The sequence below is a fragment of the Urocitellus parryii genome, chromosome 5 (genome assembly GCF_045843805.1).
Source record: "Urocitellus parryii isolate mUroPar1 chromosome 5, mUroPar1.hap1, whole genome shotgun sequence".
NCBI classification, from domain to species: domain Eukaryota; kingdom Metazoa; phylum Chordata; class Mammalia; order Rodentia; family Sciuridae; genus Urocitellus; species Urocitellus parryii.
This window is the reverse complement of record NC_135535.1, coordinates 59,396,559-59,411,077: the sequence shown is the minus strand read 5'-3', so window position 1 is coordinate 59,411,077 and position 14,519 is coordinate 59,396,559. Positions and strand designations below refer to the sequence as shown.

At 42.4% G+C, this 14,519-nt stretch overlaps 1 protein-coding gene and 1 pseudogene across 1 annotated transcript; one reads left to right on the top strand and one right to left on the bottom strand.

The window, feature by feature from the left end:
* Positions 1-1,035: 1,035 nt before the first annotated feature.
* On the bottom strand, positions 1,036-1,974 carry LOC113189624 (olfactory receptor 10P22-like). The gene has a single exon (XM_026398492.1). It carries the CDS (start codon positions 1,972-1,974, stop codon positions 1,036-1,038), a length of 939 nt encoding a protein of 312 aa, XP_026254277.1.
* Positions 1,975-12,186: 10,212 nt separating this feature from the next.
* Positions 12,187-12,747, top strand: LOC144255159 (ferritin light chain-like; annotated as a pseudogene).
* Positions 12,748-14,519: the final 1,772 nt, after the last annotated feature.

Sequence of the window (14,519 nt, the reverse complement as noted above, 5' to 3'; positions counted from 1 at the left end):
TTTAGTTTTCAGACATATGCATATATATACATATACAGACTAAAACAGGCTGCAGTAATTTCCCAAGGACATTATTACCAACAAAAATGTCAATATTTCTTTTCTTCTGAATGCAAGATTCTCTGCAATTAACAGTGCTATTTTTGTAAACTGGGAAAGGAAAAAAATCAATACTATTTAAAGGTTCTGTGCCTTGAGTGATTTCCCGCACTGTGCGGCTCCCTTCTGTGGCTTCTAACTGAAGGAGAATTTGCAAACAAGCAAGAACTGGCTCCCCAAGAAAAAGTAAAGTGGTTGCGGATCCCTCTGGCCAGAAAAATTAAGTGGACTCCAAGTAGAAATATTGCTGGAAACGAAAGTGTCATTTTGGTAGTGTAAGGTCTAAGTCAGACCTTCTGATCAGAGCCAGGGAAAAGAGATGGTGTGCATTTCCACCGTGGGAAAAGAGGGAGAAATGAGGAGCAAGTCTGTCAAGGGGCTGGGCAAAGAGGTTCAGCAGAGAACACCAACTTCCAGGAACCCCCAGAAAGAAGTCTTCAGTCAGGAGCAAACTAACTGGACTAGTGCCGCCAGACCAAAGAAGCTCCAAGACTTGTCTCCTGAACTTCCAAATTCAAACCAACTACTCCCTGCCCCTGTTCCTTCCCTGGCACCATAGACACCCAGGCTGGTCATTGCACTGGAGTAAAGGAGCTTTTGTTGCAGCAGAGGTGCCCGATGCCAGAGAGAAAGGCTGGCAATGAGGAGTCTCTGGGAGAAATAGGAAGAGGAACAGCTTAAGGGTGAGTTTGCCCAGCTCTGAGCCTACAGTCAAGTCAGGTCAAGGCCATAGAAACAGGCCCCAGAAGCAGAGCTTCGAGCAACACATTGGTGCCTTGGGCCCTCATGCTGAGTGGAGCAAGGAAATCCACACTCTCACACCAACACAAGGCAGGCTAGACCCTGTGCACCGCAGGTCCCTGCTTCTCCCTCCTCCTCAAAAACAGCCAGAGATCAGGTCCTTGCCTCCAGGAATTCAGGAGCCAGGAAGCAGCATCAAGGGCTCCAAAGGTATCTCTTCATGAGTCGCCTCATGGCTCCTGTGACCTCCTTGTTCCTCAGAGTGTAGATAAAAGGGTTTAACATGGGGGTGACAACTGTGTAGAAGACAGCAAGGATCTGGTCCATGTCCCGAAAGGAGCCTGCCTGAGGCTTCATATAGGCAACAGTCCCAGTCCCAAAAAAGAGCATGACCACAAACAAGTGAGAAGAGCATGTAGAGAAGACTTTTCGACGCCCCTGGGATGTTGCAACCCCAAAGATAGTGGCAAGAATACAGGCATAGGAGATCACAATCAGTGAGAAGGGGGTCAGAATAAAGGCCACCGTGACAGCAAGGTTCCCCACTTCACCCCAGAAGGGGCTCCCACTAACCAGTCTCAGCACCGGCAGGATGTCACACAGGAAGTGATGGACGGTGTTGGCACCATGGAAGGGCAAGGTGAAGATGAAGATGGAGTGAGTGGTGCCAGTGATGACACCCATGAGGTAGGAGGCCCCCACCATGCCCACACACGCTGCCTGGTTCATCAGGGTGGGATAGTGCAGCGGTCGGCAGATGGCGGCATACCGGTCATAGGCCATGGCAGTGAGCAAGCAGCATTCCGTGATGCCAAAGAGGGCAAAGAAATACAGCTGGGTGAAGCAGCTGGCACGTGGGATGGTCGGGCAGGAGGAGAGGAGATCAGCCAGCATCCTAGGCACAATGGTGGTGGTATATAGGACCTCCACCAGGGAGAAGTGGCGAAGGAAGAAGTACATGGGGGAATGCAGAGCAGAGTCTGCCAGTGTAAGGAAGATGATCAGGGAGTTGCCCAGCAAGGTGATCAAGTAAATGCAGAGCACCCCCCAAAACAGAGGGCCCCGGAAAGAGCCAAAACCTGAGAACCCAATCAAAACAAACTCAGTTACTGCTGAGCCATTGCCACTCTCCATGTCCCTGAAGCCAGACTAGAAAAAGGAAAATAAAGAGGGCTCATGCAGCAGCAGGAGGTAGCCAGGCAAGACAAGGGCTGCAGCAGAGAAGATGTGGGAAAGTCCCTAAGAACATCCCAGCTCTCCAGAGTAGGATGGGTGAGCCCCGGGCTGCTTTGACTCCTTCCCGGAAAAAAATGCCTCAGAGCAGAAGGAAGAAAAACCAAGGGAGTTAAAGGGAAGATTGCAGACTACCCTGGATGCTGGGGGTTTGACAAACACCAAGGTGGTTTATTCCACTTGTCCAGGTACTGGGTTTAGGAGCAAAGAGCTTAAGAAACTGATTGAGACTACGGGCAGAAAAGTGGGTGAGCAGACAGAATAAACAAAGCTGGCAGAAAGAGACTGAGGCAGAGAGTTAAGTGAGTCCGACAATAAAGTGAGAGTGAAAGAGAGAAGATACAGGACTGAAGGCCAAAGCACGGGAGCCTGTGCAGCTTTTACCCGCAGAGGGGTCCCCATGGCCCTCAGAATGTGCCTCCTGGCAGCACATCATAGCAGCTCAGTCCTCCCAAGAGCCTAGATCCCAGAGCAGAGGGTGGAGAGGAAAGTAGATGGGGGAAATAAAAAAGGAGGGAGGAAGTGGCTTCCTTCTGCCACATCACAGTGCTAAGCTGCCTGCAGTCAGGTCAGGGTGTGGAGCATCCTCCTAAGGACAACTGAGATCCATGTAGAGGGGCTGGCATGTATCCACGGTCCCTCAGCAAGGCCTGAATAAAGCTGGGCTCAGATGCCCAGTGTTCTAACTCCTTGGTCGGTTTCTGTAGGCTGCCTGCTCAATCCACTGTTTCCAGAGCTGTCCTCTGCCCCGCCCATCGGAGTTAGTTCCTAGCCCTCCTTTACACTGTCTGGAAAGTAATTTTAAAAAAAAAACTTTTTGGAAAATAGTGCTATTCCTCAAACAAAAGAACTGTTGAAATAGCAACTCCCAACCCATCCCAGGATTTATATCCACTCCCCAGCTCCTGAAAGAGGCTGCAGTGTTCTCTAAACTTCTAAAACAGGAAAGTCTCTCTTAGATCTTAGTGGGGCAGATGGTTTCCCCTGCAGCAGGGGATCACAAAGGTGACCCAAGAGGATGCCTCAGTCACTAATAGCTCAATGAATAAATACCTTCCAAATACATGTATCAATTAAATGAAAAATAAATGTTCTTCTCTGACACATGTTCATGTCCCATTTAGTGATCTAGGGAGACCCTTTTAATTCAAAGCAGCCTATTCTTTTTTTCTTTTTTTTTTTTTAAGAGAGAGTGAGAGAGGAGAGAGAGAGAGAGAGAGAGAGAATTTTCAATATTTATTTTTTAGTTCTTGGCGGACACAACATCTTTGTTGGTATGTGGTGCTGAGGATCGAACCCGGGCCGCACTCATGCCAGGCGAGCGAGCTACCGCTTGAGCCACATCCCCAGCCCCGCAGCCTATTCTTTACTTGGGTTATTTTCTTTTTTAGGTTGTTCAAATTTAAATTCAGATAAATAAACACGTTTAAATTGTTTAAATTCCAAATAATTTATGCAGGTAATTTGCCCTCAAAAAGGGACGTGTGGACTGCACATTCTTTACAGAAAGAGGAGGGAGCTGTGTACCGACAGTGGAACAACTTGCCCACCACCACCTCAGCCAGGTGACCATGGTCAACATCAACCCTGATAAATCATGCTGATAGAACATGCCTTCAATATGATTTGATGAAAAGAGCACTTCACCTCTGTGGCCTTCCCCCATAACCCCAGGCTAATCATGAGAAAAACATCAAACAGATTCCAGTCGAGACTCCTCAAAACTTTCAAGTTCCCCAAAAGAAAAAAAAAAGCCAAAGAAACTAAAGAAACATGACAACTAAAATGTGATATGGTAGTTACGGGAAAAGGACAGTAAGTAAAAACTAAGGGAATCTGAATAAAATTTGGACTTCAATTAACCATTATATATCAATGAACTTCATAAATTGTAAAAGGTATTACTAAGAGAGAACACTGAATGTAGAATATATGGGAATTCCATATACAATCCTAGCAATTTTTCTTTAAGTCAGAGCTACCCTAAAATAAAATTGTTTCTCTTTTTAAAAGTTTATTTATTAGCCAGGTACAATGGTGCACCTTGTAATCCAGTGACTCAAGAGGCTGAGGCAGGAGGATTGCAAGTTCAAAGTCAGCCTCAGTAATTTAGTGAAGTCCTAAGCAACTCAGCAAGAACCTATCGCTAAATAAAATATAAAAAAGGGCTGGGGATGTGCCTCAACAGTTAAGCACCCCTGGGTTCAATCCCTGGAACCAAAAAAAAAAAAACTGCTTTATTGACATGGAAGGACATTTGGAATATATTGCAAAGTAATAAAACAAGATAAAAACATTAAATTTTCAATAAAAAATTTTATTAAGATAGGAGAGAGAGAGAGAGAGAGAGAGAGAGAGACCAAAGTACTGACAATGAAAAGCTCTAAATGGAATGGATTGGGGGAATTAAATAGGTTCTTTTTTAGTTTTTGCAGTTGTTACTATATTTTTGCTATATTTTAAATTCACTGATCATACAATAGGTGAAAAACTATATAAAACATTAAAATAAAATGATGGAATTAATTCATATTTATATTTTAATGTCTAATTTATTTTCAATCAATTATGCCTACTTTTGTATCTTTGGAAATATTTTATCACTGGTTTGACTTTTTAATTAGGTCAATAGTGAATGCTTCCAATCATCACTATGCATTTTTTAAAAGTATTCCTGGTAGAAAGGCTACAAACAGGTCTAAGGGTATAGCTCAGTAAGGGTGCTAGTCTAGCATGCATGAGGCCCTGGCTTCAATCCTCAGTGGAGTCAGAATAAAATATGGACTACAAGCAGAACATGGAATGACTAGTTCTTAACTGTTTCCAGCTTTGGAATGGTGGAGAGGGGGCTCTGTCGCATCTGTCACCAGACTGGGTTGACTTGGCTGATTTGTCTGGCTAGGTATGTGTCCCCTTCTTCCCTCACTTCCTCCCAAAGCTAAGCCTTCAGAGGAAGAGGACAACTTTCCCTGATAGAGAAGGACTATTCTTGGGGCAAGGGTGTAGGAATGGCTGTACTCACCTGCTAGAACCTCCAAATGAGCTGTCAAAGTTGTTTCCAGATTTATAATGTTCAACACGTCTGTAATTTCCAATTAAAAGGAGTTGTAAACAAAAATAGATGTGGTGGACTCTGGAAAACGAATCAAAAAGAAAGTGTTTTGGTTGAGGTGGGGGGAGCTTTGCTGGGATTTTTTTATTTTCCACCACAAAAGTCTGCACAGTTCTGGAGCAGCTGGATTGCGGCATTCTTGTAAATGGGATCACACTGCCTCCGTGTGGTTAATCTCTGAAAAGCCACCTTAAAAACTGACTACCTGAACTGATAGATGAGGAAATGATAAAAATAAGAGCCTTGAAAATCTACTCATCCTCTCAGTCTTCACAAAAAGAAATTAAGGTCAAGAAAAACTCCTATGAGGCCTTTGATAAAATACAGCAGCCATTTGTGTTAAAAAAATAAAAAACACTGGAGAAATTAAGGATAGAAAAAATTTACCTCAATATTATTAAGTTCATATATATATATATATATATATATATATATATATATATATATATGACAAACCCAAGCCAATATCATACTGAATGGAGAAAAACTGAAATAAAAAATTCTGCTATGTTCATAGAAAAATATACCACAGTGAAATGCACCTTTATGTATATCTATAAAGCAACAATTAAAAACAGATAAATAAATAGAAGGCAGGCCAGTAGAGTAGAGCAAGAGGAATGGGGCAGAGAAGGAGGGAAAGAAAAGAAGGGACTCCAGGGATAGAAACAGATCAAGTTAAATTTCATGCCAAAAGTACATATGGGAGGAGCTGGGGCTGAGGCTCAGTGGTAGAGTGCTTGCCTAGCATGTATGGGGCACTGGGTTAGATCCTCAGCACCACATAAAAATAAATAAATAAAATTAAGATAGTGTGTCCATCTACAACTAAAAAAATATGTTTAAAAATACATATTGGAGAAAATATAGCTTTTGACAAATGGTGCAAGGGAAACTGGATACCCATATGTAGAAGAATGAAACCAGATCCCTATCTCTTGCCCTTCAAAAAAGTCAATACAAATGAATCAAACACTTAGGAATTAGACCAGAAACTTTTCAACTGCTAGAATAAAACATAGGGTCAACACTCCATCATATTGGTGCAGCCACAGACTTCCTTAACAGGATCTCTAAAGCTCAAGAAATAAAACCAAGAATCAATAAGTGGGATGGCATCAAATTTAAAAGCTTCTGCATATCAAAGGAAATGATTGAGAGTGTGAAGAGACAGCCTACATACTGGGAGAAAATCTTTACCAGCTACTCCTCCAACAGAGGATTAATATTCAGAATATATAAAGAACTCAAAAAAAACAATCAATAAATGGGCAAAAAAAACTAAACTGATATTTCTCAAAAGAAGAAACACAAATGACCAACAAATATTTTTTAAATGTTTATTATATCTAGCAACCAGGAAAATGCAGATCAAAACTATACTTAAGATTTTGTCTTGGGGCTGGGGATGTGGCTCAAGCAGTAGCGAGCTCGCCTGGCATGCGAGCTCGCCTGGCATGCGCGCTCGCCTGGCATGCGTGCAGCCAGGGTTCGATCATAGCACCACATACAAAACAAAGATGTTGTATCCGATGAAAAACTGAAAAATAAATATTAAAAATTCTCTCTCTCTCTCACTGTCTTAAAAAAAAAGATTTTGTCTCACTCCAATCAGAATGGTAATTACCAAGATACAAATTATAATAAATGCTGGCCACTCATACATTGTTGGTGGGGTTATAAATTAGTACAACCACTATGGAGATCAGTATGGAAGTTCCTGAATAGACTAGGAAAGGCTCCACCACATGACCCACCTATCCCATTATCCTAAAGAACTAAAATCATCATAGTATAGTGATACAACCATATCAATGTTTATAGCAGTGCAATTCACAATAACCAAGTTATGGAACCAGCACAGGTCAACAGACAATGGATTAAGAAAATGTGGTATATATACACAATGGAATTTTACTTAGCCATAAAAAGAATGAAATTATGGCATTTGCCAATAAATGGAACTGGACAACATCATGCTTTTGAAATAAAACAGATTCAGAAAGTTAAAGATTGAATGTTTTCTCTCACATATAGAAGCTAGAGCAAAGTAAGGGGAGATTGAGGGAGAAGGAAGAGGGATGGGAAAGGGGAGGAAAGGTGGAATTAATTTGACAAAATTGTGCTATGTGAATGTATAAATGTACTACAGTGAATGCCACCTTTACGTATATCTATAAAGAACAAGTTTTTTTAAATAAATATGGTTTAGGGTTGTGGCTCTGGCTGGAGTGCTTGCCTAGCATGCATGAGGCCCTGGGTTTGAGCCTCAGCACCACATTAAAAAAAGAAAGATAAATAAATAAAATAAAAGTATTGTGCACATCTACAACTAAAAAATAATATTTAAAAATAAATAAATAAATAGAAGGAAAACCAATAGAGTAGAGGAAGGAGAATATGGGAGGGAAGAGGGAAGGAAAAGGCAGGCACTGGGGACTGAAATGGAGCAAATTAAATTCCTTGCATGTTTGATTGTGTCAAAATGAACCCAACTGGGCTGGGGATGTGGCTCAAGCGGTGGCGCACTCGCCTGGCTTGTGCAGGGCACTGGGTTCGATCCTCAGCACCACATAATATAAAATAAAGATGTTATGTCCACCGAAAACTGAAAAAAAAATATTTTAAAAATTTCTCTCTTTAAAAAAATGAACCCAACTTATTATGCATAACCATAATGTACCAATAAAAGCATTTTTATAAAAAGAAGGAAAAACTTCTATTGTTTTGGAAGAGCTAAGGCTGGTAACAACATGTGTCATAGTTACAACAAGGTTTAAATAATCTCACACCATGGATAAGGAAACTGTGCTAATAGAGATGAAATACTTGTCCAAGGTCATACAGACTGACAGAAACAGAGCCACAACTCAAACCCAGCCCATCTGTCCCCAAAGCCAGTACAACTGAATGCTGTAAACCCAGCCTCCAAATCCAACACTCAGCCCACATGTCTTTGTAATCTGTCAGCATCTAGATCACAGAAAGAAGATGCCTTGGAGATGTCTGCTCTAATTGCGTCATGTTACAGAAGAGGAAAACAGGTGGAGAGAATATACAATTTATCCATAGTCACCAAGGGACAGAGCTAGGAATGGTCAGGGTCTCTCTAGGTCTCTGTTCTACCTACTCATCTACTAAAGTTCTGTGAATGTATATCTTGTGTGTGCACGTGTGTGTGTGTGTGTGTGTGTGTGTGTGTGGTGGCAATCCTACTCGTAGGAAGAGTAACCAGGAAATCCCAAGATCAATTCCCAACAGTAACAGTAGCCAGCCCTGTTCCATCACAGAGTTTGAGGTATAATACAGGGATCAAAAGTTAGAGAAGGAAGGGAGCATTGATGATATAATGTATCACAACTGGGTCCCTGAAGGCCTAAAGGCATTTCAGTGGGGACAAGATCCCAGACACACACTTCTCTGAAATCTAATATGTAAAGTTCAGAGGCCTACATGAAACCACCAGGATATCAGATAAACATATGGTTCCAGCCATATGCCCTGTTTCAATTAGCTTTTTGTGTCAAATACCAAAATGCCCAACAAGAACAACTTAGAGGAGGAAAAGTTTATTTGGGGCTCACATTTTCAGAGGCCTCAGTCCATCGATGGCCAACTTCATTGCTTTGGGCCCAATGTGAAGAAGTACATCATGGGGGAAGGGCCCAGCAGAGGAAAGCCAATCAGAAAGCAGAGAGTGAAAGAGGGAGAGGAAGAGGCCTCAGGGAAAATGCCCCCTTCTAGGGCACACCCGCAGTGATCTACCTCCTTCAGCCCTGCCCCACATGCCTACAGTTATAACCCAGTCCCTTCAAACTAGGATGGACTGATTAGGTTACAGCTCTCATAATCTGATCATTTTATTTCCAGATATTCCTGCATTAACAGGAGCTTTGGGAGATACTTCATATCCAAACCATAACGTGCCCTTTTCTGCCCCAGGATAGAAGCTTCTTCCATGCTCCTGCCTCAGCAGCAGAACTCAGTGTTTTACAAGAGATCCCAGGGAGCAGTAGGCACACTGAGGCAGGAACAAAGAGGGTGCAAGAAGTTGGCACTGGCAAGAGAGAGGAAAACATGTCCAGAGACAAGAACAGAACTTCCCTGATGCCCCCCAAGGCAGGGGTACTCTGAGTGCCAATGAGCAGAGAGAGCTAAGGGCAAGGAGCCGGGCCATAAGTGCCATGAAAATGTTTAAGCAGGAGTTGCTCTCACCCCAAGGGGGATGTTTCCATTCAGGTAAACGTGTAGGTGAGGGGCTGCAGTGTTTGAGGTGTGCACTGATGGAGGGACATGGGGGAAGCCACAGAGAGGGAAAGTGAACTAAAGAATAATGTGAAAATAAGAGAAAAGGGACCAGAGGCTGTTGGTCAACCTCTCAAAGATAAGAAGATGAAACTGGTCTCAAGCTGAAAACATTGCACATACACTGAAGAAACTAGAATTGAGGTGTTTTTTCCCTAGAAACCATAAAAAAAAAAAACAGATAAGGCTGAGAAAGCCATTACTCTGAGCCCCAGAACTTCTGGACTCCCCTGGGCCAAGCTTGCTTTCTTATGGATAACTGGGTAAAGGAAGATCTCACAGGGATTACGTGCTCCTGAGAGAGAAAACTTGGGACAGGGAAGAGCCTCTTCAACCCCCTGAGATCCTTCTTACACTTCAAGTTTGAGCAGTAACTTGCATCCAACCAGATGCAACTTAATGATTAACAAATACTTTCTCCCTGTGACTGCTGGGGAGGTTTTAATTAATTCCCTAGGGCCAACCAAGTCTCCCTGTATCCCTCACCTCTGCTCCCCAGCTTCATTGCCTCCAGTGCCTCCGCAGCAGTAATTACCTGCTACAAATAAGAACGTCTCCAGCAGCACAGCAATAATTATAGCCACAAGAACTCCACAATTAATCTCACCCTCAACATTAAAAAAAAATGGCATCCTAACCTGAATAGATCACTTGAGCAATTTCCCTGCATTATCCCATTTGGCCTCACATCAGCCCTAGAGACCGACCTGGCAGGTATTAATCACTGGCCTATTTCAGTGATAGGAAAATTTAGAAGCCAAGTGATTTCAGTCACTTGGCCAACAAGGATGGAGATGAGACCTGAAATCTGGAAGACAAATCCCTGGAGAGAACCCCAATATACTCTCCAGCACACAGTTCTGCCCATCTTGAGACCCCCATCTCCCCACAAGCTCTGTCCCCACATCTGTTACTTGTCCTTTGAAAATCCAACTCTTTACAACACCAAGAGATTACAGTGTCCTACAAAGCAACCTAGGAACAGCTGACCTTCCCAGAAACCCCAGCATCTCACATCCTGACTCCCACCACCATGCCAGATCCTAGAGCAGGAGAGAGTGCACCCCATGGGCAGGTCATTGGTCCTTGCCACAGTCCCCACTGTACCTCTATCACACCACCCACAACTCTGGCCAATTACCTGTCTCCTTCTACCCTGATCCCATAGCTAAGGAGATCCCTGCTATTTATATTTACTTGTTTAAAGGGCACAACATAAATAGCTACCATGACATATAGAACACCATAATGTGGCAAGATTTAATTGCTTAAGAAAATAAAGAAAAAGAAAAAAAATTTAAAAAGAAAGGTAGGGATATAAAACAGAGTCAGGAATGAAACTAAAAATTGTCTAAAGTAAGATCTATGCCCTTCCTAAGGGTGACCACAAGTTCAGCTCAAAACTGTTTAGCAACCAACCCGAAAAGGACAGTCTGGCCCATTCTTGAGTTAACCATGTCAGTGAGATAAAACAGAGACAGATTACACAGAGAAGTACAACTATTTTTGGAAATAAAACCAAGGCCACTCCTGGAGAGAGAGGGTGGTCCATAGCCTTACCATTACCTTGACAGTGAGTTTTCTAAGATGTGTCAAATAACTTCCCTCAACACAAGGAATGCTATTATACCAAACTACCTCTGCAGTTGTGGGGGAAAATAGGATGCTCCATGTATTCTTTCCTGGTGGAGCTTGATCTAAGGCAGAATTTCTCAACCTCAGCACTATTGACATTTGAGGCCAGGTAACTCTGTTGTGGGACTTGGTGATATATCCTAGGATGTTTAGCAGCATACCTGGTCACCATCCACTCCATAGCAGTAGCCTCCTTCCCTCCACTAGTGACACCAAAATGACTCCAGACATTGTCAAATGTCTCCTGGAGGATAAAATTGGCCCTAGTTGAGAACCAGTGATCCAAGAGCAGAAATCATTGCTCCTTTTTTTTTTTTTTTTTTAAGTAGAGAGGCAAAGAAGGAACACCTGGTTTATTTTTATTATTTTTACAGCTTTATTGAGGTATGATTTATGTACCACTCATTTAACATATGTGGTTTTTAGTATGTTCACAAAAGTGTGCAACCATCACCACTATGCAATTTTAGAACATTTTCTTCATGCCAAAAAGTAATTCTGGAACCAACCAGCCTGGAGGTCCCACGGATCTGCTTCTTGCTTCAACAGTGTTTGGACGGAACAGAGCCGGGGACTCCCTTTTCTTCCAGCTTCCAACCGCCTTCCAATCTGATCTCCATTTACAATCTCCAGGACCATCTGCTCGCCCAGAACCTGCTTCCAGGACCAGCCAACTCCGTTTTTTGTGGTTAGCTCCTTCTTTTTTTTTTTTTTATGTTTTTTTTTTGTGTGTGTGTGTGTGTGTGTGGTTATATTTATTTATTTATTTATTTTTTACATTTTTTTTATTGTTGGTAGTTCAAAACATTACACAGTTTTTAATATATCATATTTCACACTTTGATTCAAGTGGGTTATGAACTCCCGCTTTTACCCCGTATACAGATTGCTGTATCACATCAGTTACCCTTCCATTGATTGACATATTGCCTTTCTAGTGTCTGATGTATTCTGCTGTCTGTCCTATTCTCTACTATCCCCCCTCCCCTCCCCTCCCCTCCCCTCTTCTCTCTCTACCCCTTCTACTGTAAATCATTTCTTCTCCTTCTTGACGACCAACCATGACCTCACAGATTCGTCAGAATTATTCCACCGAGGTGGAGGCTGCCGTCAACCGCCTGCTTAATTTGCATTTGCGCGCCTCCTACACCTACCTCTCTCTGGGCTACTATTTCCACCTTGACGATGTGGCTCTGGAGGGCGTGGGCCACTTCTTCCGCGAGTTGGCTGAGGAAAAGCGCGAGGCCTCCTAGCGTCTCCTCAAGATGCAAAACCAGCGCGGCGGCCTCGCCCTCTTCCAGGACGTGCAGAAACCTTCTCAAGATGAGTGGGGCAACACCCTGGACGCCATTGAAGCTGCCTTGGCTCTGGAGAAGAACCTGAACCAAGCCATTTTGGATCTTCATGCCTTGGGTTCTACCGGCACAGACCCACATCTCTGTGACTTTCTGGAGAACCACTTCCTTGATGAGGAGGTGAAGCTCATCAAGAAGATGGGGGACCACTTGACTAACCTCCACCGTCTGGCGGGCCCCCAGGCTGGCCTGGGCGAGTATCTCTTCGAAAGACTCACCCTCAAGCATGACTAGAGGCCCTGGAGTACAGTGGCCTTTGATGGGGCTCCTTTGTATCTCCTGGCATCAGGGCTTTGGCCTGCCTGAGCCTCTCCCTCTAACCCCTAGGCAGCTTTTTAACCACCATGGAGCCCCTCCCAAGCCTTGGACCAATAAAAATTAAAGCTTTTTCCAGCAAAAAAAAAAAAAAAAAAAAAGTAATTCTGTACCTCTCAGTAGTAACTCCCCATTCTTCTCTTTCCCCATCTCCCAGCAACCACTAACCTTGTGTCTCTCTCTATTTTGTATTTACCTATTCTGGACATTTTATGTAAAAGAATTATTCAAAAGACAGACACAGCGGGCTGGGGTTGTGGCTCAGCGGTAGAGCACTCATCTAGCACATGTGAAGCCCTGGATTCAATCCTCAGCACCACATAAAAATAAATAAATAAAACAATAGTATTGTGTCCAACTACAACTAAAAAATAAATTTTTTAAAAAAAGGCAGGCACAGTGCCACATGCCTGTAATCCTAGAAATTCAGCAGGCTGAGGCAGAAGGATCACAAGTTTAAGGCCAGCCTCAGAAATTTAGCAAGGCTGTGTCCCAAATTTTAAAAGGGGAAGGGGACTTGGGGGTGTTGTTGAGTGGTAGAGTACTTCCTTAGCATACACAAGGCCCTGGGTTCAATCCCCAGTAAACACCAAAAAAAAAAAAAAAAGAAGAAGAATTATTATTCAATGTCTGATCTTTTGTAACTTGCTTCTTTCACTCAGCATCATGTTTTCAAGATTCATCAATGTTGGAGCATGTATCCATACTGCAACCCTTTTTATTGCCAAATAATATTTCATTATATGGATATATTTTACTTATTCATTCATCAGTTTATGGCATTAGAGTTGTTTCCATCTTGGGACTGTTATGAATAATTCTACTACACACATTCACATACAAGTTTTTGTGGAAATCTATGTTTTTCATTGGGGGGGGTCGTTTATATCTAGGAATGAAATTGTTGGGTCATAGGGTAACTTTATGTTTAATATTTTAAGGAACTGTCAAATAGTTTCCACAATGGCTGCAGCATTTTACATTCCCACTAGCGTGAGTGAAGGTTCCAATTTTCCCACAACTCCATCAACCTTTGTTATTGTCTTTATTTTAGTCATCTTAGTGTGTATGAAATGGTGTCTCATTGTGGTTTTGATTTTCATTTCCCAATGGCTAATGATGTTGAACATCTTTTATGTACTTATTGGTCTTTTGAATATCTTCCTTGGAGAATGTCTTATTCAATTCATTTTCCCTTTTTTTAATTGGATTGTCTATTGTGAGTTATAAGACAGCTTTGTGTATTTTGGATACAACTCTCTTATTGGACACAATTTGCAAATATTTCCTCCTGTGGATTATCTTTTCACTGGTGTGACAGAGTTCTTAGAAGCATAAAAGCTTTTTTTTATTTTGGAAATGCTTAATATATAGATGGTTACAGCTATGAATTTTCTTTCTTGACAAATTAGTTATTTAAGAATGAGACATTGGGGCTGGGGATGTGGCTCAGCGGTAGCGCGCTCTCTTGGCATGCGTGCGGCCCGGGTTCGATCCTCAGCACCACATACCAACAAAGATGTGTCCGCCGAGAACTAAAAAATAAATATTAAAAAATTCTCTCTCTCTCTCTCTCTCTCTCTCTCTCTCTCTCTCTCTCTCTCTCCTCTGTCACTCTCTCTTTAAAAAAAAAAAAAGAATGAGACATTGAATTTCTACCTATTTTGTGAACTCCCCAAATATCTTTATATTTCATTGTCTTCAGAGAACATACTTCATATGAT